Raw genomic sequence first — 22,538 nt, 5'->3', positions numbered from 1 at the left:
CGTTGGCATCACAGCTGCTGAAAGTCCTGACACCATCAGCTGTCTTGTGAGGATAAGTCTTCCCCAGGATGGGAATATTTCTGTTCTGTGCCTTTAGGATGTCTTCACTGCAAGGATCTCAAGCACTTGTGATGAACAAAGAGCACCTTAATTTCATACAGACAGAATTCAGGGCTCTGCTCGGGGGAACAAGGGGAGGCCAAGGGATGCTGCGGATGGAGCCAAGGGAGATGCTGCAACCCAGTGTAACAGCAGCAGTGCACGCGTGGACGTGCCAGAGCAAAATCTGTCTTCGTGAGCAGCCCAGCAGAGTGCAGCATCTCCTGTAACAAGGCTGTGTTTTTTTTGTGACATCCCATGCAAGGCAGTGGGCACAGCTGTCAGCTCAACGCAGCTTTGGCCAGGGCAGTCAGAGGAGAGAGGCAATTTTCCCTGATGAGGAATACCAGAAATCTGCTTGTTTTTCTCCATCACAAATGTCTCCCCTGACCCCCCAGGACACGGCCCTTTGCACAGCACTTGCAATCTTTGGCAATGTGGAGATGAGAGGCGACGCCGCATCATTAGCTAAAGCGCCGCAGCGACACGGGGCACACGATCAATGCACGGGGCTGAGGCTCCATTACTTATGAGAAATGCTTCAGAGAGCACTTTGGAAACACAAACCCTCTCCTGAGACCTTTCCGAGATGGCTTCAGATTAATTGTTCCAGGTTTGTTGGTTTGTTTTTATGGAGGAAGGAAGATTTGTTTGCTTTTCCCCTCCTCCCCTGGAGTTCCACCATCATCTTTTCTCATTAGGATGGTGGCAGGAGGTCAATAGAGTGCCCTGTCTGAGCGAGATTCCTCCATCATTTGAAGGGGAAACTTTTAGATGTGATGCTCTCCAAGCCATGCGTCTGATGGCATTTTTTACCGTGCAAGAGAACAAAGAAAAGCAGAACCCTCTGCACCCCATAGGGGTCAGCCACACACACACGGCAGCTCTCCACCCTCCCTCTCTCCATCCTCATCACCATTCTCTCCGGTTTTGGGTTTCCTTAATTATTTGGGAATCTGGAGAATAATCTGTTGTCAAATCCCGCAGAACAAATTGAACGTCAGGTTTTCAAACCGCTCTAATAAAGCAGATGGTATCGTGAGCCTGCAAATCTCCTCCCAACCTCAATGCATCTAAACGCTGACAGATTATCCATTAATGGGCAGATTAATCCTCAACAGCAAAAACAGTGGGAAGGAAAATGCATGCCTTTGTCTCCGTAGCAGGAAAAATGAGCTTGCTAATACGTGTGGCTCACGGGAGAGGTGGCCATGGACTGATGGAGAATCACAGCAAATTGCTTCCCGTGCCTTGAACTAGGCTGAGCATCTGTAGCTTCTCAGCCACGCTTCTTTTGGGCGTAGAGCCTCCAATCTTTCTGAAGAACAGTTGGAGACGTTGAGGAGCAGTGCCCACATGTGCAGGCAGCTAATTCCTCCAAACAGATCATAGGATCACAGAATAGCTTGAGTTGAAAGGGACCCCCAAGGATCATCAATTCCAACCCCCTGCCACAGGCAGGGCCACCAACCTCCAGATCTGCTCATTGTCAACGATCCTGATCATCTCTTTCCCTTCCCACCCCAGATGTGGACAGAAGCCTTTCTGCCCAAGGAGAGATCATTCAGGCTTTGGCTCTCTACTCTTTGTGCATCTCAATGGCAGCCAGCACTCCTTCATCGGCCATCGTGTGACCAAGAAAAGGATTTTTGGTCTGTGTCAAAAGCACAGCATCCCCTTCTCAATGCTGTCCCCTCCTCTTCCCACTGCTGATTTGCTTGGCAGGTGTGAAATATTAATTGCCTCACATGGGAGCTTGGCTCGCTGTCTGTCGCATTTGACTGAAATATCATTCTCTGCTGCAAATATAATTACTGGGGGTCTGGATTTTAAAAATAGCCTCTTGCCTGTCTGTTAATTAGGAGCCACGCTTTGCTACACAACGAGATATTTTGGTTAATTATAAAAGAGAAAAGGACAAATTTGTCATGTCTTTTGTTTTCGTTGCGCCGTGGCTGCGGTAACAGCGCGGTGATGGACGGCTCTGCCAGCTGCTGTGGGAGGGGGGACAGCCCTGGGGGGGGCTGCTTCCTGCAGAGGGGTGCAGACAAAGGAAGGGAGATTTCAGCCAGAACCTGGCTCTGCTCTCAAACCTCCCCCAGAAACTGTTTGAAGACCCCCCTGGTTCAAAGCAAGGAGGTATTCGTGTGAAATCTGCTGCTGGGTGCAGTGAACCTCTGCTGCCCATGTTCTGCTGGGGCTGTCCCCAAGGTCACAACACCTCTCTTTTCTCTTGCTAAGAGCTCACATCAACGGTCAGACACAATTCTGCTTTGTCTCTTAAAAGTAAGAAAGAAAAATGCCATTTCCAAAGCGACAACACAGAGAATAGCAATGATGAGTTAGGGAATGGTGGATACGAGTGCCAGCCAACCTCTCCTTGGCCTCAGGTGCTTCATTAATAACGTGTTAATCAACCTCCAGAGGAATACAGTTCAGCAGGGAAGGACTACGGTGCTCCATCACTTGAGGATGCGCTGTGCTGGACCATCACTGCCATCCCCCTGGCCAATGGAGAGAAGAGCACAGGACCAACCAAAGGACCTTTGTGCTTTGTGTTTATAAAGCATCAGTGCCAATACTTTGCAATAGGATGCACTGATAGAATGCTTTATAATTATTTATGCAATTATCCAGCATTTCAAAGGACCCGTGATAACGGCTTAAACTGGAGTATTAAACAGGCATGATAATTATCCCAGCAATATTGAATGTTGTGCTGTCAAATAATAATGTCATACGTATTAAGAAAGCTCTCAGAAATAGCAGAGTAACTCAAGATGAATGACACAAAAGTCCCTTATCCTTCTCCTGAAAACAAAGAGAACTTTGTCTATGGAAAATTGAACACGGACAGAGCACATGTGGAGGTACCATACGTGACAACTGGTAACAAACAGAAGTGAGAGAGGAAAACATCTCTTCAGCCTGGAGCAATTGTGCCAGGATTGCACCCAGGAATTGAAAAGGTTGTCCCTAAAACAGCAGCCTGGAGAGCATCCTGGGGCACAAAGCCCACCCAAAGCCACTTCTGTGTCATGTTCCCTGTCCCATTCTGCCTCAGTAGCAGCTCCTGGGGGAAACACTCAGGATAATAAGTGTCAGAGCAAAAAAATAATCAGAGAGATTCCAGCCAGCATCATAAAACCCCACTGAATGAGCTGCAGCAACTGTGTGCCTGCCTTCTCCTTCTGCCAACGCCTCAGCAACACTTAGAAGAGTGGCACCAACTTTGCACCCTTGTGATGAAGATTAAAACATGAAGCCCAGTAGAAATCCTTGTAAATTATTGAAGCTGTAGCTCATTATAATGGTAGAAGTGAGCCTTTCTTTTCAGCAAGTGACATGGGAGCAGAAAAATGGCAGGATAATGATGCTCAGGCAGAACAATTATTGCATTGTGATAAAGGAAGGCGAAGTTTATCACTCTGATTACCACCCTGAAGTTTTGTGTGCCTGCTGCAGACCCAAGGCATCTCCTCTGCAGCAGTCTCTGATGTTCCATTGCTGCACGTGGGTCTGCCTGGGCAATGCATGGCATGCTGCAGTGAGGACAGCCCAGGACAGCAGAGGCTGCAGCCCTGAGCAAGGAGTGGGTTAACTCCTGCCAGCATTTCTTTCTCCTCTGGGGATGTTTGCATGACACTCTGCCCACAAAGCATGTCAGTATAAAGCACGGTGTAAGAGTGACATAACTTTTATCAAGGGGAAATTTAAGGCTTAACTGCCTTTAAAACGCTGGCGTCACTCACTGCGTGTGCCAGCTCTTTTAGAATATTACACTCATTATATGTAATTCTCCCTCCTCTCGGAGAAATATTAGCATGTACTTTTCTCCCTGTCAATCACTTTCCTGACCTTTGCATCATCAGCCCTCTTTAAGGCTCACATCTCAGAGCCTCTGCTAATGACACGCCACGAAGTCAGCCCTGAAATAGGATTCCCAAACACACAATGAGAACCTTTTGGGGAATTCAAAGCTCAGTGCTGCGGATCCCAGCCATCAACTGGGAGCAGAGCTGTGTCCCAACCTGCAGTTTGCAATCAAAAATAGCTCCGTCCTTGTGGAGGTGCATTCAAATACATCATCAGAATTCAAAGCCAGTCCATTCACAATCCATCGTCTCTGTGCATAGATTAAGTTTTGGTTTTGTGTCATAGAATCGTAGAATTGCTCAGGTTGGAAAAGACCCTCAAGATCATCGAGTCCAACCACAACCTGACCATCCTACCCCAACTCTAACAACAGCTAAATCGTGTCCCTGAGCACCACGTTTAGATGGATTTTAAACAGAGACGGTGACTCGACCACCTCCCTGTGCAGCCCATTCCAGTGCTTAACAACCCTTCTGTAAAGAAGTTTTTCCTGACATCCAACCCTGCTGCAACTTGAGGCCTTTTCCCCTCGTCCTGTCAGCAGTGAGAAGAGACCAGCCCTGCTCTGCTGCAATCAGCTGTCAGGTATTTGAAGAGAGCAGCAATGTCTCCCCTCAGCCTCCTCTTCCCCAGACCAAACAGCCCCATTTCCTTCAGTCTCTCCCCATAGGCCATATTTTCCAAGCCCTTCCCCAGCCTTGCTGCCCTTCTCTGGACCTGCTGCAGCACCTCCATGTCCTTTTTGTACTGAGGTGCCCAAAACTGAAGACAGCACTCGAGGTGAGGCCTCACCAGCGCCGAATACAGGGGCAGGATGACTTCCCTGGTCCTGCTCACCTCACCATTCCTGATCCAAGCCATCGGATGCCATTGGCCTTCTCAGCCACCTGGGCACACTGCTGGCTCATATTCAGCCGACTGTGCACCAGGACACCAAGGTCCCTTTCTATCAGGCAGCTTTCCAGCCACTCCTGCTGCCTGCCCTGGTGCACGGCTACAGATCAGCACAGCAAACACACACCTCACAAAGACAGCACATCTCAGACCGCGTACCTCCATCTCCATCACTGTTTCAAAGAGAAAAAAAAAAGAGAGAGAGAGAAAAAAGAGAGAAAACACCGTAACATCCAGCATTATTTAGATTAATCATCCTTTGCTCGGACGTTTGTTTAGGCTCGGAGGAGAACACACGGGTTAAACCCGCAAGGCGCTGCACGGGCCGGGAGCGCCGTCGGGCGCAGCAGCAGCGCCTCCGTGCCGGGATGGGCAGCAGTGCGGGGAGAGCGGAGCACCGACAGAGGGCAGACGGAGCAGCGAGAGGAGCACCGAGCTGAAGCACCGAGCTGAAGCACCGAGCTGAAGCACCGAGCTGAAGCACTGAGCCACGGAGGTTGGAATTGACCCCTCTGGGATGGGAACCCCGCGGGTCCTTCCTGAGTTGGGAAAACTGTGCGTCCCAACAGCGCTCCTCTGTGTGAGGGAAGGCATTTGGTGCAGGTTTAGGAATACTTGTGGTTACAGGTGCTGGAGGAGAGGGAAGTTTCAGTGGTGGACCTCTTGCCCTGCTCCTTATAGCCCCAGGGAGCTGCTGCTTGCACCCAGAGCTGCTTCATGAGCCCACTCAGCAGCGAGGATCAGCTGGCTCTCACACACCTTAGCTCAGCCTTGGTGAGCCCAAAGCCACAGGGTTAAAGCAAAGCAGGTGGAAAGCAAACCTGGTGCAACTCTCCACTGCAGCAGCCCCAGCAAGCCTGGCCCAGAGCCATGTCACCCAAATTGTGGCTCTCACCCTCCCTGCATGCCTCACACCTCTCTCCCATCCCAGCCACCTACAGCATTTCACCTGGCTTCTTGGTGAGACAACGGCGAGAAGGAAATGAAAAGAAATGCTGTATGGAAATGGGAACCTGTGCCAACGTGGCTCATGGAGCTCTGGGTAAGGAGCAGCTGTGATTTGCCAAGCCAACCAGAAAATTAAAAAGGATTGTTGTACAAACACGCAGAGGGTGTGTTTAAATGAGTGGTGTGTGCACACGTGAGTGGGGTGGCCCCACTTCAGGAGGGACCCCTTTGCACTGCGAGCTGCCTTGTGCTTACCTGCACTGAACAGCAGGGGAGGGGCTGCAGCCCCTTTGGTTCTCCATTCATCTTTCCCAGGTGAGATGGGAAAACTCAATGCATTACAGAGCATCTCTGCACCCCATGCCTGCTGCTCTCTGGGGATCTTCTTCCATTTCTCTCCCACCAGGCCTGAATGCATTTCTTGCTGAGGGTTAGAAGAATTCACTTACACTCTAATTTAATGAAGTGTCTTAGACGTGGATTTAATCACAGCATTAAGGTAACGGTCACTGCATCCAAGCTGATGATTGCAAACTTCTTTCCTGAGCAGGCAGCTCTGCTGCATCCTTATTAATCCAAAAAAAAAAAAAAAAAAAAAATCACATCCATATTAATCACTCTGCAGATTATTGCTCCGCTCATATTCATTACCAACCAGTTAATCCCCCAGCACTGGTGTATTACCTTCCACCAGCTGCCTCCACGCTGCTCTGCTGCAGATGGAGAAGGATTTTGTGCTGTTCCAGAGGTGTGGGGCTGGGGGGTGAGCTCTGTGCAGAGCCCCCACTCGGCTGATGGATGGTTTGCATGAATGAGGGCTTCGGGCGATGCCTGCAATCAGCTGGGAGTCTGTGCAGGCAAGGAGAGCACTGTGCACAGAGCAATGCTTTGATTTATCTCCTGGAGTGGATTTGAGCATTTCTGGGGCTTGATCTTCAGCTTGCTTTACTTCTGCTGGGTGCGTGGCCCTCAGCCACCTCCCTCCTGGGCAGGGTGATGGCCCTCTGACCCGCGTTTGTTGAAGGCCACAATGCAGTGTGTATGAGCACAAGCAAAGCACGAGGTCTCTGACCCAGCCCATACAGCCCTGTACAGCCCCAGGCCATGCCTTTGTGCTGAGCTTGCAGAGATGCTGGGTTCCTGCTGCAAGAGTCAAGCAGACGTCGAGAGAATGGTTAAAAACTCATGCAAAAGCTCCTGAGATCCTCTCCTTTGTGAAAGCTGAACATAGCCAAAAAACAAAAACAAAAACCCCTTACTTGTAAGCATTTCTATTATCTCCTCAAAGCTCAGTCCCACTGAGTGCCCTCAGAGTTTAATGAGACCTCCCAGCAATGGGTAAGGGATGGGAAGGAGCATCCTTAGAGATTCTGGAGCGGGGAAAGGCAGATGGGTTGCACTCACAGTGCCTGCAAGGAAGCTGGGAGTGGAGCACAGGGGGAGAATTCTCTCCACTGAAGGAGTCAATGGAGGACATTGATTGCTTGGATACACTATGGGGTTGCAATGCCTCCAGCACTGGGAGCACAGCAGATCCTGCAGCTCCTCCTGATGCTGAGCAGAGCAAAGGAGCAAAGCCATCACAGTGCGAGTGCGTTTTTCAGATGGTATCAATGAACCTGGCTTTGTTTCAACCAGGCTGCAGGGCAGAGAACTCACATTCCATAGCCCATAATCGTGGGGGAACCTCCTGCTCCTTTCCCAGCCCTGCTCCGAGGGGAAGGAGGTGTGGGGTGAGCTGGGAGCACTGGGGAGGACGCCCATATGGCCCCACTGGATGAAAAGAACAGCAGTTTTACTGGGGAGATAATAGAACCTGTTTATAAATCCCCAACCATCATTCCTGGTGCTTGCTCCCCAGACAGGAAAGCCCATTTCCAGGAGCACTAAGGGTGAAATGGCAGTCATAAAGCGCCAGCAATCAAACGTGAAAAGAGCAGCCCAATTCATTAATAGCGAGACGAGCTGATAGAGACATTCTTAATTATCAGATATTACCGTGGAGTTAATTCTTACCTGAGTTGCTTAAGCTTGGCCATCCTTCCCTTTTCTTTGACGTTTTGCCATAGGGCAGCATGGAACATTTGTAATTAGATTCCCTCTCTGGAGCTAATTATGAAGCAACAATAAAAATGGAGTGCTTTCCATTTTCACAAGTATTATTTTGAACTAAAACCAAACCCTCTGCCTCGGCTCTGGTATCTGTAATTTAACAGGGATATAAATAGGAACATTCACTCTGCATTATGCCACACATCTATTTTATTTTGTACTGTAATGCATTCACATTATTTTATATGCACATACCTGGACAACCATATCTACACATCTATGTGTATCCCAACCAGGACCAGCAAAGATTCCTTTGTCTGCAGAGACTTCATGACTTTCTGTTCCATGGATATCTGCCTCTAGGGAAAGGTTTAGCCCCAAAATTCTGGATAGGGAGTGCAGAACAGCAATCAGCATCTCTTGCAGTCCGATGGGAAGCACTTGGTGCTTAAGAAGCAAAACCTATGATTAAGCAAAAGAAGTGCCATTTTGGATAGTTTTCACCTTCAGAACCAGGGACTGTTCAGAGTTGGTATCTGTTGGACACGTCTCACTGTCTGCCACCCATAACTCAAATTAAATTTCCATTAGCAATGAGTTAGCCACTTCCATCTAACAACCCCATGCGTGCTTATTGGAATAAAAAGCAATAGATTCCCGTGTTTCCTATTGCCCATTTAGGATAACTGTCTGGTTGCATACAATTACATGTCACCCTCTAGCTAAGCATCCACAGAAGAGAAAAGACGCTGGAATTTAAACAGGTCAAAATTAATGCCACGACTGCAGTTGATAATTCCAAGCGTCACTTCCATTAGCTCATCTTGATAACCAGGCTGGAAAAGCCAGCTCCAAGACGTCCAAACTCCTTCCCACTACTTACAGAGTGATGGTAATCTGCAATCAATAGGCCAATCCCATCTGGAGGGGGAAATAAAGCTGGAACTGAGGCAGCTCCTGAGGCTGGGGGTGATGCCAGGCTCTTTGGAAGGAAGACCTGAGGACCACAGCCTCAGCCCAAGCCCAGGGATCTGCTCCAGCAGTGCCTCCCATAGTGCTGTTTGTGGTTCATACCTTCTCTACATTGGACACGGGAATTGACTGAGGGCTCTGAGCCATCTGCATTTTATAAAACCTTTATTAAGCATCACTTGACCTTGTCAGTGCCGATAAAGCCCTGGGAAGTGCATGCCAGATAAAATGTAGTTTTAATTGAGTATACTTATTATATTAAATATATTAACAGGGCGCAGACGAATACAAATGACCCCCTGTTTAATGCTTTCGATTCACGTCGAAATTCCTTTTGACTTTGAGGAGCTGAAGGAGTCAATCACGTTCCCAGGGGGCGGAAATGGGTCCTGCTGCTGCCACCAGCATCTCTGCTACAGCACAGGGTGAGTCAGAGCAGGTCTGAGCATCCCTGGGGCTCCTGCACATCACTTCCCCTCCTGCAGCTTTTTGGAAAGCTCTGGGTGTCTCACTTCATGTTTTCCCATTTAAATTAAGCCAAAGCACAAATGAAAAGCAATTGTCTCCTCCACTATTTTCCAGCTCTGCAAGACATGCATGAAGTCACTCCATCCCAGCACCTCCCAGTTTAGCACAAACAGCTGCAGCTGGGGCCATGGAATGGATCTGCAAAGGCTGAGCTCTGCTGGTTCAGGTGGCAGCAAGCAGGACGCGGCCCAGCTGCTTCCTAGCATTCGTGTCAAGCTTTGCTCTCAATGTGAAGAAAATAAGATGAAATGACCTGCCTGAGGAGATGGCTGTCTCCCTGACATATTTGCATTAGCTTCAAATAGGAAGAGCTTCCCATCAGCCTATTAGCACTGCACTAAAACAAGCGGGCTCGGTGTCAAATGGCTGAATAAAACCACATCTCAGGGCAGCACTGAGCTCCCCGCTGCGAGCCACCTCCTGCCTTGGATTTATCCTTTCAATTACCTCATTTAAAAGGAAGAAACGAAGCCCCTTCAGAAGAAGCGGTGAGGCCTCTTGTTTGAGATCCCCCTGTTTCTTTTTCAGCCTTTCCTTAAGGGTTTCTGTTTTTCTGCCACTTATCATCATCCGGAGTAATTTGGGGCTGTTAGAGAAAGTTCATTGCTGTAATTGCAACCATATTGGTCATTAAAGTTGACAGACAGCTGCTGGAGAAGTCACTTGCTGATTCCTACCACTCAGCAGATGCCTCTCAGCATTTGCTCAAACGTTAGCTTGAATTTATGAAATGGAAGCAAACGCATTTTGCCGTGAGGACCGATTGTCTCAATGGGGAAAGAAATGAAGAACCCACCTGATTTACTGGCAAACACCATTTGCATGCTCCTTCCCATCACTCAGCACTGCCGATCCGGATCCTGCATTCTCTGTCCCATGCAAGGAAAGCTGCACCAAGGAGGGACCCCTCAGCCATTCTGCTGCCTTCTGGATGACCATCGAGCGCTTCTCACCCCACCTTCCTGAAGACATTGAGCACCCCTGCAATGAAGGATCTGAAAAAGCAGAAAGGGGGCCAAAAAAAAGCCAAAGAAAGCTGCAGCCCCCTCCCACGGTACCACGGACAAAGCTCGGTCCCACCGACCCCCATGAGCCCACCTGCACCCAAAGAGCATTCTCACCTCATCACAGCAAAGTATTTCCTGCTGCAAAGGCAGAACAACTGCTACATACCACGTGGCAGAATAGAAGGAGCCACTCATGACGTGCTTTTTGTTGTCATTTTTTTAACCAGTAAACTTTATTTATATATAACAACAGTACAAAGTGAGTCCTTGGCTTGCAAAATAGGAGTGTTTCATATTTACAATAGGTACACAATAATATATTAGAATAATAACAAAACCCCCTTTTTCCTTGGAACATTTTTTAAATACTTAAACTTTCTTACATTTTTCTTTTTCCACAGCACTTGTAAAAACAACAACAACAAAAAAAAAAACAACCGAAAAACAGACAATCATCTTAAAAAAAAATATAATACAGAACTCCAGTGTGTCAAGTATAACGGGAGGGGAGGAACCAGAGAACAATAAGGTGGAATGGGTACGGATACAAATCCATTCGTTATTCCTGCCAACACACAACCCCTAGAAATGGCATTATTTACTGTAAGGAGCGGGGCAGAAAAAAATAAAAATCTGTTCCACGATCGATACCTCTACATTCTATGACATTATGGGGCCTCGTTTCTGGGGATCCCAGAAGTTTTAGTACCTGTGTGTTCCCTCCCCTTTGGAGGCCCAGAGTTTGGGGCACTGTCCATGAGACGGATGGACCCTGCAGATCTGAGTACATCCTCACTCACTGCAGGAACGCACATTTTTTCATTATTATATTCCACTTTTAGAAAGGAAGAAGGAGAAGGGGGTGACACGGGGACAAGAACAAGCACACAGACACTGCCGTGCCCACAGCATGGCCACAACACCTGCCACCCCATGCCACCCTGTGCCAACCCATGGTGCCAACCCACAGTGCCATGTGCTTTGAGCAGCGCCTTCCATGAGGAGAAAATCCCTTTGAGGACTTCCATCCTCTTCCCCTCTAAACCCAAACCACACCGAAATCGTGCACTCAGGTTTGCTCAGCCCAGTGGATCCAGAATCCATCTTCTTCACGGCGCACACCAACATCCTTAATCTCATTATTTTCCCATCCAATGTCCAGTTAAAATAAAGTCCTGCCTATGTGAGAGCAGGGCAGCACAGGGGTGATGCAGGGCTCTCACCAAGGACACGTCCATGGCTCTCCCAGCTCACCCAGCACGCATCCACAGGCAGGGCAGCAGCTCCCTGCCTCAATGGTTCACTAACTGTGGCACAAATGCCATTCCCAAACTGGATGGCAGAAGCTTTGTGGCATTTTAATGCATCTTTGATATCAATTACTTAACCATCCCTGAACACTTTTTTCTTTTCTCCAGGGTACAGCCACTCATGCGTTCTCATGATGCCCTCGCTTGCTCCACTTGGTCCATTTTGAGCTGAGCACTGGGAATGGAATGGAGAGAGACCAGCAGGCAGGAGTGGGGCTGGGTGAGGGCTGGAGGCACTGGAGCATCCCAGGATCACATTGGGGCAGTGTGCAGCTCAGTGCTCTGAGCCTTGGACTGACGGCAAGGACTTGCACTGAGGTCAGCATCACACAGAACACAAACAGAGAGCATTACGTCCTCTTGCTATTGGCTTCCACGCGCCCACCCAAACTGCTGGGTATGTTAGGACGTTTTTGGTGAGGTCCATTTCAAGGCAGGGTGGATAATTTCTACAGGACCGGGCCATTTTTAAGACAGAGTGTTGAAGGCACTGCTGTGATGGAGGTCTCTGGTGGCTCCGCGCCGGGCAGCTGCGCCTGCCAACCCCACGTGTCCCAGCACCGTGTGTCCATCCCCGCTGAAGGCCCCAGGGAGTCCACAGCAACCCAGCTGTTCTGACGTGTTCTGCCCTCCTTTAAGCATAAATCCATCCCTTATGGCACAGAGGGGACTGCACCTCTGCACGGTGCTGGGTATTTCCACAGCAGGGCTCCTGCAGAGACGAGCTTGCCTGTAAGTTAGACTCTAGTATATGGGCTTTTAATAAAGGCTTTCAAGGTGGAGAAGCATTTGATTAGCACCTTGCTCCCCCTTGGAGTGGGTGCTTTGATAGTACATGAGCAGAAGATTAAATGGAATTATTTAAGCATTGACACCAGGCAGAGAGATTCCAGAAAGTGACGTCTCCCACTTTGATGTCGAAATACCTGAAACAAAGTGAACCACAACACCAACAGCCCCGCAGGAGGAAGGGGCCACAAGAGAGAGCTGAAATCATTTCATCTAAGGCAAAGTCACTGCCCCTCCTGACCAAACATTGAGTCCATTTGCTGCAATGCAGAGGAAATGCCCTTTGGAGCTTTTCAGTTTCCTCTCCAAAGAGTAACTGAAGAGTTGGATGAAAGCAGGGCAATAGATTACAAGTTCTTTGCCCCAAGGGGATATGTTGCTTCATCCCATGTAACTGACCATGAAGATCCATGATTCATGGCTACCATCACAAGTAGATGCTCAGTGGTTTATCTACAGACCACTCCTTCCAGTCAGCACCATGCTGCTTCTATGCCATTCTCCTGATGCCTTCATGGTGATGGATGAAGAGCTATTCCTGCTGCCTTCCTTGGAAGCCACTCAGACCTCAGTACCCCACTGTTCTGCAAAGAGCTCCTCTTGGTTTCCCTGTCCTCCTCAGCTCCATGCAGCCTGGCCAGGAGACAGGGACCTGGCTGTGCAAAAGCCTCATGGAGAGATGGGCAGAAAGCAAAAATGCAGGCTGTACAGCAGCACAGCCAGCAGCATCCAGGTCTTTGCTTTGGGTAGTCATATTTTATCAGTCCCACAGAAATAACTACTTAGATTGATATTTAGAAGTGTTTGGAAACCATTTTGAGTGTTGCAGAGTACCATAAGGATTTGGTGCACAGTCTGAATATGAATACTCAAAGCAATGACCACAACAACATACATCCTTCCTACACCTTTCTCTGCACAGCTCTCCCATCTCAGAGCCTCCCATCACGCAACCCAGGCTGTGCTGCACAAGGACTTCCTCCACACTACCAACTGGACCCAGAAAAATGCACAGAAGCAAGTGGGCTCAGCATGGCTTTCAGCAAAGGGTCGTTATAACACTGAATTTCCTGAGATGTTTGGATGCACGTCAGCTCCTCCTGCTGGCCCTGGGACCTCAGCCCACAACAGGAGCCACCTCACTCTTGGTGCTTACAGAAACTGCTTCTCTTTTGCTGCACACAGCAGACCGAGGTCCAGACCACCCCACCTGGTGACTTATGGTGCAGCTCCACAGCATTGTGCTCAAATATCCCAAACATCCAGCGTGCTGCTCCTTGGCAACTGGGAAGAAACAGCCTCAGGAGGGACTCTGCTGCTGTCAGCTCCCATGGTTGATGCTCCTCTCCCCATCAGGTCCAATGGCCCTGTCCTCCCTGTTGCAGCCTGCGCAGATATCAGCATTTATTACAGAGAGAAATATTTACAGCGCTCCTTCCCATCCTGGCACTCTACAAAGGGACACATAAGCTTTGGTGTCTTTTAAAGAAATAACACTCACAGACATTTGCCCATCACTGGCCACAAGAAGACGTGCCATTGGGCCAGCGAAGAACGGAAGGTAACGACAAGACGCTTGGACAGACACACGGACAGCAGCTGGCACTGACAGTGCTGCCTATGGGTTTCCCTTGTCTAGAGCAGAGATTTCTTTCCCTTCCTTCATGGAAATGAAAGCCATGGGCCTGCCCCGTGGGTGACATCACCTATGACCCCATGCTTCTCTGGTCCGCAGTCAAACAGAGAATAATAAACAGCATCTTGCCACAGCTCGGCATTTCAAGTATTGCTCACTGTAAACATTGGGTTTGGGGTTGGTTTTACTGCAAGAACCACGGACAGCTCCACTCTGCTCCTGCCATGGCTGCAAGAGCACCGCACTTCAACAGGATCCTTCTGCATTCAACAGTAAATGAGATTTAAAATATATAGATATATATAGAGACACTATATAAATACACAGATAAAGCTGGATTTCAAGACAAGTTGGATGATCGGATGGTTTTGCAATTCACAACAATTTCCTTCTAGTGCCTACGGGTTACTCAGCCTCTGAACTATTTCTGGCTAAGCTGCTATTTTGCTTGTGTGGATAGGTGTGGTGCAAACTTGTGCTCATATTTTTTTATAAGATCCCAACAAGACTGCTGTCTTCCAGACTTTCCAGTTGGTGTAAGAGTCCATTTGCAGATGCCTGAGCACATCCTCGGGGCGTGGCAAGGATGGGATCAGGACCGAACCTGGCTGCCAAAGTAATCTCTGTGGCTTTTGTGGGTTTTGTTTTGTTTGTTTGTTTGTTTTTTCCTTCTTTTTTCCCTGTTTTCTTTTTCCTTTTTTTTTTCTTCTTTTTTTTTTTTTTCCCAAAAACACCTTTAAATAAAGTTTTATTTCCTAATATACATCAGACGATTTTCATGCAAAGCAGCAGCAGTCATGGACACATCCAGACGTTGCAGGTTCTACCTTTCCATGAATACCAGAAGAAGTGATCCACACTGAGCTGACGCCGATTGCGGTGCTTTGTCTTCTTGATCTTTCTGCCTTTTCAAACCAGATCCCATGTGATTTTGAGCGCAGCCAGCCCCTGGGCCATCCCTGCTCCCCTTGATGAGCGTGGTTGTTGGGGTGTGCAGTGCCTTTCTGCTTGTTCTCCCTCTGAATCCCCAGGCGTCCGTGCCATGCTCTCGCCCCTCGCTGTCCGTGTGCACTGCAGCCTTCCTTCAGCTCTCAATGGACATGGCACCAATGAGTTGCTCTACTTTGTATGCCAGACGCTGCCTCCGTGCCTGTTCGTCCTGCTCCAAAGCCCCAATGAGCTGACACAGAAAGAAAAAAGAGAAAGAAATCAGTGAGAGAGCACAGGGTGGGCAGGACTGCAGGGTAGGAAGGCGCGAATAACATGGAGCATTGATGTGCTTCAAGGGACAGAAAGAGCCAGTGAGAAACACCAGATAGATCAAGGCCTCGGATGGCAGGGGAACATTTCCTAGAGTACCAAAATGCCCCCTGTTTCCTCAGGAGTAGTTGACAGTGAGAGAAATTGGGATGGAGCAGTGTGGCCAACACTTCCTTAGGATGCGCAGCTTCTGAGGTTCTCCACTGATAATAAATCCCTCAGTCTCACTCCAATAGTTCTGTATTGGAATATAATTCTTCAGTAACAAACGGTGAAGCAGCGCAGTGAGCACCCAGCCGTGCTCCTCTGCTTGCTGGGCTGCTCAGTGCAGAGCCCTGAGTACCTGAGGCTCCACTTTCCTCGTCTCATTTAGCATGAAAGTTATGAGATTTTAAAATCTAATTGGAAAAAAGCTACAGTATTGTATCACAAATGCATACATGCAATTAAATGACAAAACCCTTCCTTTTAATGGACATAATTGTAAAATAGGTTCTTCTTGCACTGAAATGAAGGGGTGGAACAGATGGTGAGAACTTGGTTTCAAGTGAAGCATTCATTAAAGGAGCTCAGGCTGCCAGGAATTCTGTGCAAACAGGAGTGAGCACCAATGCACCAGGGATTTGTACTATGCTGTTCCCAAAGGACAGAGGACATTCAGGGGGAGTTTCACTGGGTCACAATGATTTTTTTACTGCATTTAGGAGCAAGATGCACCGTGCCAAGGCTGAGGAATTGAGTTGCTCACCCAATATTTCAGCTATCAGTTCTCCTGGGACAAATGCTACAGAGCAAGATCTGAGCCCCACTGCGCACAAACAGAACAGATGTGGGCAGCAGCCATACAACCTACAGCCATGCTGCAATGAGGGGAATGTCCCCATGTCCCCTCCCCATGGGCACCCACCTCCTCGCTGTATTTGCTGACGTAGGAATAGATCTCGTTGAGTGCACTCAGCATGTTGAACTCAGCTGAATGCAGACGTGACTGCTCAGCCAGGTATGCATTCATGTCCTGGTCGCTGATGGCTGGCAGCTTGGCAATATCTGCATAATACCTGCAGGAACCAAAGGTTCAGTGAGGAGCAGGGAGGATAAAATACCCCCTCTTCTCCTTGGGATCTTATCACTGGGATGCTATGACTCCAACCTCTCCGCCCGGTTCCTACCTCTCCACCCAGCTCTTGTAACTGGGGATGTCCTTGGCGTACAGCAGCTTGTTGGATGGGGAATCCTTGCCCAGGCGGTGCTCAGAGGTGGAGCATGAGTCCATGAAGGTCTGAGCCACAACTGAGAGGCAGGCATCCGTGATGCTGCCTTTGTGGATGTCAAAGACAAACTGTGGGTTTTTGATCACGTTCACCCAGAAGCGGAGAGGGAGGCTGCAGGGAAACCAAGAAACAAAACTGGATGTTAAGAAAAGCCTGAACAGATCCTTTCTGTGCTGTGTGTTCCCTCTGTGGTGGTCGAGGAGCGGGGCTGAGCCTGGGGAAGTGTGGTCACCTCTGTACCCATCACTGGCTTTGTCCCCAAATCCCAAGGCCTTCACAATCAAAGGGGAATTATTATTCCTTTTTTCTTTGGCTGTACAGCAGGATCAAAAAAGCAGCTGCTGCCTTCTATTACCTTTCAAGTCTTGGCTCTCTCCACTCAGCTATGCACAGAGGGCTGCAGCCTTAACCCTTGCTGCGCTGCGGGCCAGCAGCTCAGCTGCACTCTGCAGTGTTCACCCCTCCCCTCCATCGCATCAGCTCTGTCCTGCAGCTCCTTCTGCTCTGACCTCCTCCAGCAGCCTACGCCTCTCTCCATTCTCCAAAAGAATTCTGGCATTGCTGCTCTGCTCCATTCGCCCTCAGCTCCATTCCCCAGCAACCCTGCAGCTATCAGGACAGAGCCCTGCAGGGTCAGAGCCCACATGTGGGTCAGAGCCCCCAGCGGTGCCAGCGCAGAAACCCCCACCCCATGGTGCTTTCTTTGTCACTGCTTCAAGAAGACTCATCTCTATTTGAGATTCAAACGTTTTTATCCTAATAACTCCTTCTGATGCTTTCAATAAATTGTTTTTTGCTCCCCACTGCCTTAGCAGGGAATGCAGCTTTTGCAGACGCGGTGATTAGAGGCTTTTAAAGCCATGCGGGACTTGGGGGAATGCACAAAGTCTTCAGGGAACAGCCATTTGTTGTGGGCTTTTTTTTTTTCCTCCCTCTCTTGCAGAGGTAAATTTCCAACCCACAGAGCTTTTAATCCTAAAATAACAGCAGAGCAGAGCTGTAATAGCTCCATTGTTTGGGGAAGGCTAAGCTCATGGCTCAGGATTGGCACCCAGAGCCCCACCTGTGCGGGACAGCAGTGCTACTGAAGGGGTCTGCATGGCTCCGTGCTGCATTTATGCACTGGGGCTACAGCACTGTGTTGCTCCAGCCCTTCCCACAACTCTCCCATCTCTTTTTCCCCCACCACAACAGCCACATCTTACCAATTGCTCTTCCATGTGTGCCGTACATCAGTGTCGTGGATGCCATGCTTGTCTGCCTGCTCGTCCAAGAAGTCAAACATGTACTTGATGGCCAAGGGGAGCGCGCTGCCGCGGTGCACCGTGCTGAACAGCGTCTCAAAGAGGTCATCCACAAACTTCTGCAGCGTGCCCTGATGGGAGCAGCAAGGCAGCTTTTGTTTTTTTTGGGTATGGGATTTTTTTTTTTTTTGTGGGGGATATTTTGGGATACGCCTGCTTGGTGGTTGCTAAGTTGGGTTTGATGTTAGAAACTGCTGTTGCATAAGCACTCCAATTTTGGGGGCTTTTCTGTATCCAACAGTAAAACATATGTACAGGTTTTTTATACCACTTGAAAGGAAAATGAGCTTGGTTAAGTTTATTGTTATTTCACAGAATCACAGAATGGCCAGGGCTGGAAGGGACCTCAAGGATCATTAATTCCCAACCCCCCTGTCACATCAGGGCCATCAACCTCCACATTTAATACCAGATCAGGCTGCCCAGGGCCCCATCCAACCTGGCCTTGAACACCTCCAAGGACGGGGCATCCACAGCCTCTCTGGGCAAACAGCTATTTAAACAGCTCAGTTTAGAAACTGGGCTTGCACTGCTGATAAGAGGGAAGCATTCATAAACTCAGGGGTAAATTTGACAGTTGGAACTGGATGATGTTTGAGGTCCCTTCCAACCCATACAACTCAATGATTCCATGGAAATGAACCCCCAGGGGGCTGAGGATCCCCAGTGACCACATGGACATCCCTTCCTGGGCATCTCCCAGGCAAGCTTAGCACACCATTTACCTTTGTAGCCAGCAGCCTTGTCAGGTAGATCTCGGACACCATCTTGCTGCCCCGGTCCCCCTCCTTCTGGTCTCCATGGTCGTGGTTCTTCACCAGGTGCCAGACTTTGACGCCGCTCTCCAGGTCTGGGGTGATCATGGGGGCTCGGGAGCGCAGGCTGTCGGGGCTGCCGGTGTAACGGAAGGTGGAATCTGGGTGTGAGAGGAGAGGGCACACTCAGTGTAATGCCTCCTTCCATCTGCCTGCCCCTGCTCGGGGATGGCACTGCTCTTGTTAATGCCACAATTATCTGCTCTGACTTTTTCGCAGGGCAGTGGAATGCAATGCTGTACAAAATGGAAGCATTTGCCAAAATAAGCTGTGTATTTATAAACAAAGCACATGTTGGTCTTCAAACCACAGAGTCCCCCAGTCTGAAGCCTTTCTCCTTCTGCACTCAGATGTGAGGCTTCTCCCCTGCATTTTCATCCCTTACCTGCAACACAACAGCTCCATGAGGGATGCCCCATGACTCCCAGCTCATGCACGCAACACCATCTGCTCCCAGTACCAATATTTTGTGCATTGTAGGAGCAGAAGAAATGCTTCTTCTTTCTGAGGCTCTCTTAGAGCAACGGGAGCTGGATTCTGATCACAGAGCCTCATAGAAGCAAGGAGCAGAGGCAATGGGATCTACCTTACTGGCATGGAGACCAAGAAGGCATGAGGGACATGGAACTTCCCAAGCAATGTGCTACCCTGGACACCGAGCCAAGACAAGGTGCTAACAGCTCTCTGAGGCCAACATCAGTCATGCACTGCTCATTTTTTGTACTCTCACTGAATTCTTTTGTTCTGTGGGAACCTCATGTGTTTTCCTAAGTTGAGCCTTCAGTTTGCTGCTTGCCCTTCCCAGCAAGAGGAAGGAGATCAATCATAAATCAGCCAGGGGAAGTGTGCAGCTCATTACAAAACTAGCTAGATTTTCATCCCTGATTAGGGCTTAGATAAATGAGTACTCCAACTGATATAATTAAGGAGACAGACAGGGGGACGGCTAAGGAAGCATCTAGTAATTCTATTTTTAAGCGTAGCTCTGTACTGATATATAATGGGGAAAGTAAATAAGTATCTCATTTAAATTCTGTCGGCGCAATTAGAAGTATTAATCTTAACATGAGGAATGATAATTCATATTGGTGGCTCACAAAGGCTTTTTCACGTGGCAGAGATCGATGAGCCCTGAGGACTCCGTGGTGTGACCTGGCTTTGGTTTTCCCATCCCCTGCAAAGCCAAAGCAGTGGGCTCCAGTCGTGTTGTGCTGCCCAGCAGAAACGTTCTGCACCACAAAGCCCGACTAAGGGCTTTCCTGCAACAAGGATGCCCAGTTTGAGAGAATAAATTGTCTGGGGAGCTATAACCAGGACAGGGAGATGGGTTTGCCAGGAGCCCCCTCTTCTGCAGAACGCTCTGCACAATGCAAGATAATGAGAGATCAGCGCGCTAGAGATTTTGCCACCGCTGCCTTTTATGAAAGTATATTATTACCATTATTGTGGATTTAGCGCTATAAATGCACACCTGGCACCTAGCAGACTCATTTATTCAGACCGTGGAGTCTTTAGGGACCATCTGCAAAGTGCCTTAACCATGCTATTATGCAAATAACCAATTCCCAGGAGCACGAATGCTAGCGCATCGAGTTCACACTGCTGTTACCGTTTCTGACCCATTAGCTGAGATGTCGGGATCCTCCACTTAGAGGAAGAACAGATGAAGGAATTGTTATTTTTTCCCTCCCCTACAGCCCTGCTTACAAGAACACAGTCTGCTCTCTTTGCAGAAATGTGCTGCGGTTGATGGCTGGACTTGATGATCTCAGAGGTCTTTATCAACCTTAAAGATTCTATGGTTCTATGTGCAGCACCCTCCGAGCCAAAAGCCATTCCCAGGGCCTTCCCCAGACCCACGTTCCCAAGGGCTGCTCATGATGTGCTCCTTGGTGCTTCCTTTTCCCTCCTCAGATTCGTAGACTCATAGAATGGCTGAGGTTGGAAGGTACCTTAGAAGATCATCTAGTTCCAATCTCTCCGCTCCTTTCTGCTGTTCTGCTCACAGATGGAAAAGCCTTTGCAAAAAAACCAGCAGCCAAGCACATTTTTCTGTTTGGCACACAAGTGCAGTCTCCTTTTTGACAGCGTGCTGCAGTTCTTTGGGGGCAAGCTGCTGCTTTTTTTGCACCTGATTCTTTCAGGTGCTGCCCTCACCCAAGGCAGCCTCTACACCCACCAGGACACATCCTTGTTTAAAGCAGCTCTGCTCCTCACCATATCTGCTGATGGACGTGCGGGAGATGCTGGCGGAGGCAGGGATGTTGTAGGAGGAGGTCTGCTTGGGGACGAGAGCCACAACGGAGCGGTCTGACACCTGGGGAGGGGAGAGAGAAGAGGTGAGCCAGACAGTGCAGACAACAGAAATGCTCGGGGCTCAGGTTGGCACAGAGCTGACGACACAACGCTTGGTTCCTTGGGTCAAGGAGAAAAGTCTTGCTGGCAGCCCTGGGCTTCTGGTGCTGAGCCCCATGCTGGGTCAGACCCTTAGGAGCAGAGATCAAAGAAAAGCAGTGATAAATCAAGGGACAGACTGAAGATTGCTTTGGTCATTCTGATTTAAGATTGCGTTTTACGCAATAAAAACGAGAATCTCAAGAATTGTTGTGATCCAATTAAAATAACAACGCAGAGGGAATAAAACAGCCGTGATAATGTTATGGGCCATAAAACATTCCTATTAAACCATTTTTTATTTTAACAATTTTTATGAACTTTAGAAGTTTGATTTACAGCCCAGCATGTCATACTGCCATCTTTCAGGGGTATTAAATCGTCCATCCCTCTGCTGCACCAGAGAGGGAATTAAAGGCTGGGAAGTCCAACCATAAATGAACATTAATGCTAACAAGGTTTGGTTATGGCAGGCTTTAGTAGCCATGTTTAATTTTATCCTCCCTATAAATCCAACAGCCACTGGGTGTTTCTTAACACATTTCTGTTAATTAAGGACCTGTGGGTCTCGTGGGAATCTCTGCACCCAGCACTGCCTGCAGCACAGCTCCTGCACCACGACCCTGCTGTGCATTATGATGAAGTTTCAGGCAAATGGGCGTTGTTATTATTGCTAACGAGAGTGGAAATAACAGCCACTTGTGTTCCACAGCACAGAAGTGAGATACTTCTGAGCAAAAACACTCCCAACACCTTTCCTATTTCCTCTGCTGCTCCTGCCTCGCTTCATCCAATTTATTAAGTCAATGGAAGGAACAATCAGTGGCCGGATTATTATCCAGGGGTGTCATTAGCTGTCACTTCAGCTCAGCTCCACCGTGGAAGCTGAGCACTGGGATGCAGCCCGGGGTGGGGACAGCAGAAGTCCCCATGCCCTGAGCACTCCCACTGCCTGAACCCAGGGTGCAAGGGCTCAGCCAAAAATCCTGACGTACAGAGCAGTGTCTTACAGAACACAAGCTCCTTTTCCACCTTATTCTGCTGCTGCCATGCTGCTATTAAACCTAGCTTCAGAAATATCCTGATTCTTCCTTCCCCCAGCTGGAAACCTGCTGCACAATATGCCTTCAGGAGAGGAAAGATGGAGCTGGGCTGCCACCTCCGTGCCACCTCCCAGCAAGATGCAGCCCCAGCAGCTCCATGGCCATATCCTCAATTCTGCACGCTCCTTCCCTCTCTGCTTCTAATTTGTCATTTAAAGCAGTTTTCTAATCTCTCAGCCCTTCCAGGCTCCCGGTGCCTGACAGGTACTCATGCTCTGCTGCCTCCTAGTTAACCCTGCACGAGCCACTGTAAATCATTCAATATTAAATTCAGGGTTTC

At 48.8% G+C, this 22,538-nt stretch overlaps 1 protein-coding gene and 1 long non-coding RNA gene across 6 annotated transcripts in view; both read right to left on the bottom strand.

Moving 5' to 3' along the window:
• Window positions 1-5,328: 5,328 nt before the first annotated feature.
• LOC149915044 (uncharacterized) lies at window positions 5,329-7,934 on the bottom strand. Its single transcript, XR_016459852.1, has 3 exons — window positions 7,834-7,934; window positions 6,502-6,960; window positions 5,329-6,383 (listed from the first exon to the last, which is right to left on the bottom strand). It is a non-coding gene; the product is annotated as an uncharacterized LOC149915044 (long non-coding RNA).
• A 2,650-nt stretch (window positions 7,935-10,584) lies between these two features.
• Window positions 10,585-22,538, bottom strand: part of PLXNA2 (plexin A2) — a 211,922-nt gene continuing 199,968 nt past the window's right edge. For all 5 annotated transcript variants that reach the window (XM_090124762.1, XM_090124764.1, XM_090124766.1 and 2 more), the window contains 6 exons: window positions 20,979-21,078; window positions 18,672-18,862; window positions 17,848-18,017; window positions 16,541-16,753; window positions 16,279-16,429; window positions 10,585-15,291 (listed from right to left, as the gene is read on the bottom strand). In XM_090124762.1, coding sequence (XP_089980888.1) covers window positions 15,196-15,291; window positions 16,279-16,429; window positions 16,541-16,753; window positions 17,848-18,017; window positions 18,672-18,862; window positions 20,979-21,078 — 921 coding nt within the window. In that variant the 3' untranslated portion in view covers window positions 10,585-15,195. The remainder of the gene's footprint in view (window positions 15,292-16,278; window positions 16,430-16,540; window positions 16,754-17,847; window positions 18,018-18,671; window positions 18,863-20,978; window positions 21,079-22,538) is intronic.

This window comes from Phasianus colchicus, chromosome 25 (genome assembly GCF_987193195.1).
Source record: "Phasianus colchicus chromosome 25, bPhaCol1.hap1.1, whole genome shotgun sequence".
Taxonomy (NCBI): Eukaryota; Metazoa; Chordata; class Aves; order Galliformes; family Phasianidae; genus Phasianus; species Phasianus colchicus.
Note: the sequence above shows the minus strand (reverse complement) of the source record. Positions and strands in the feature narration are given on the sequence as shown.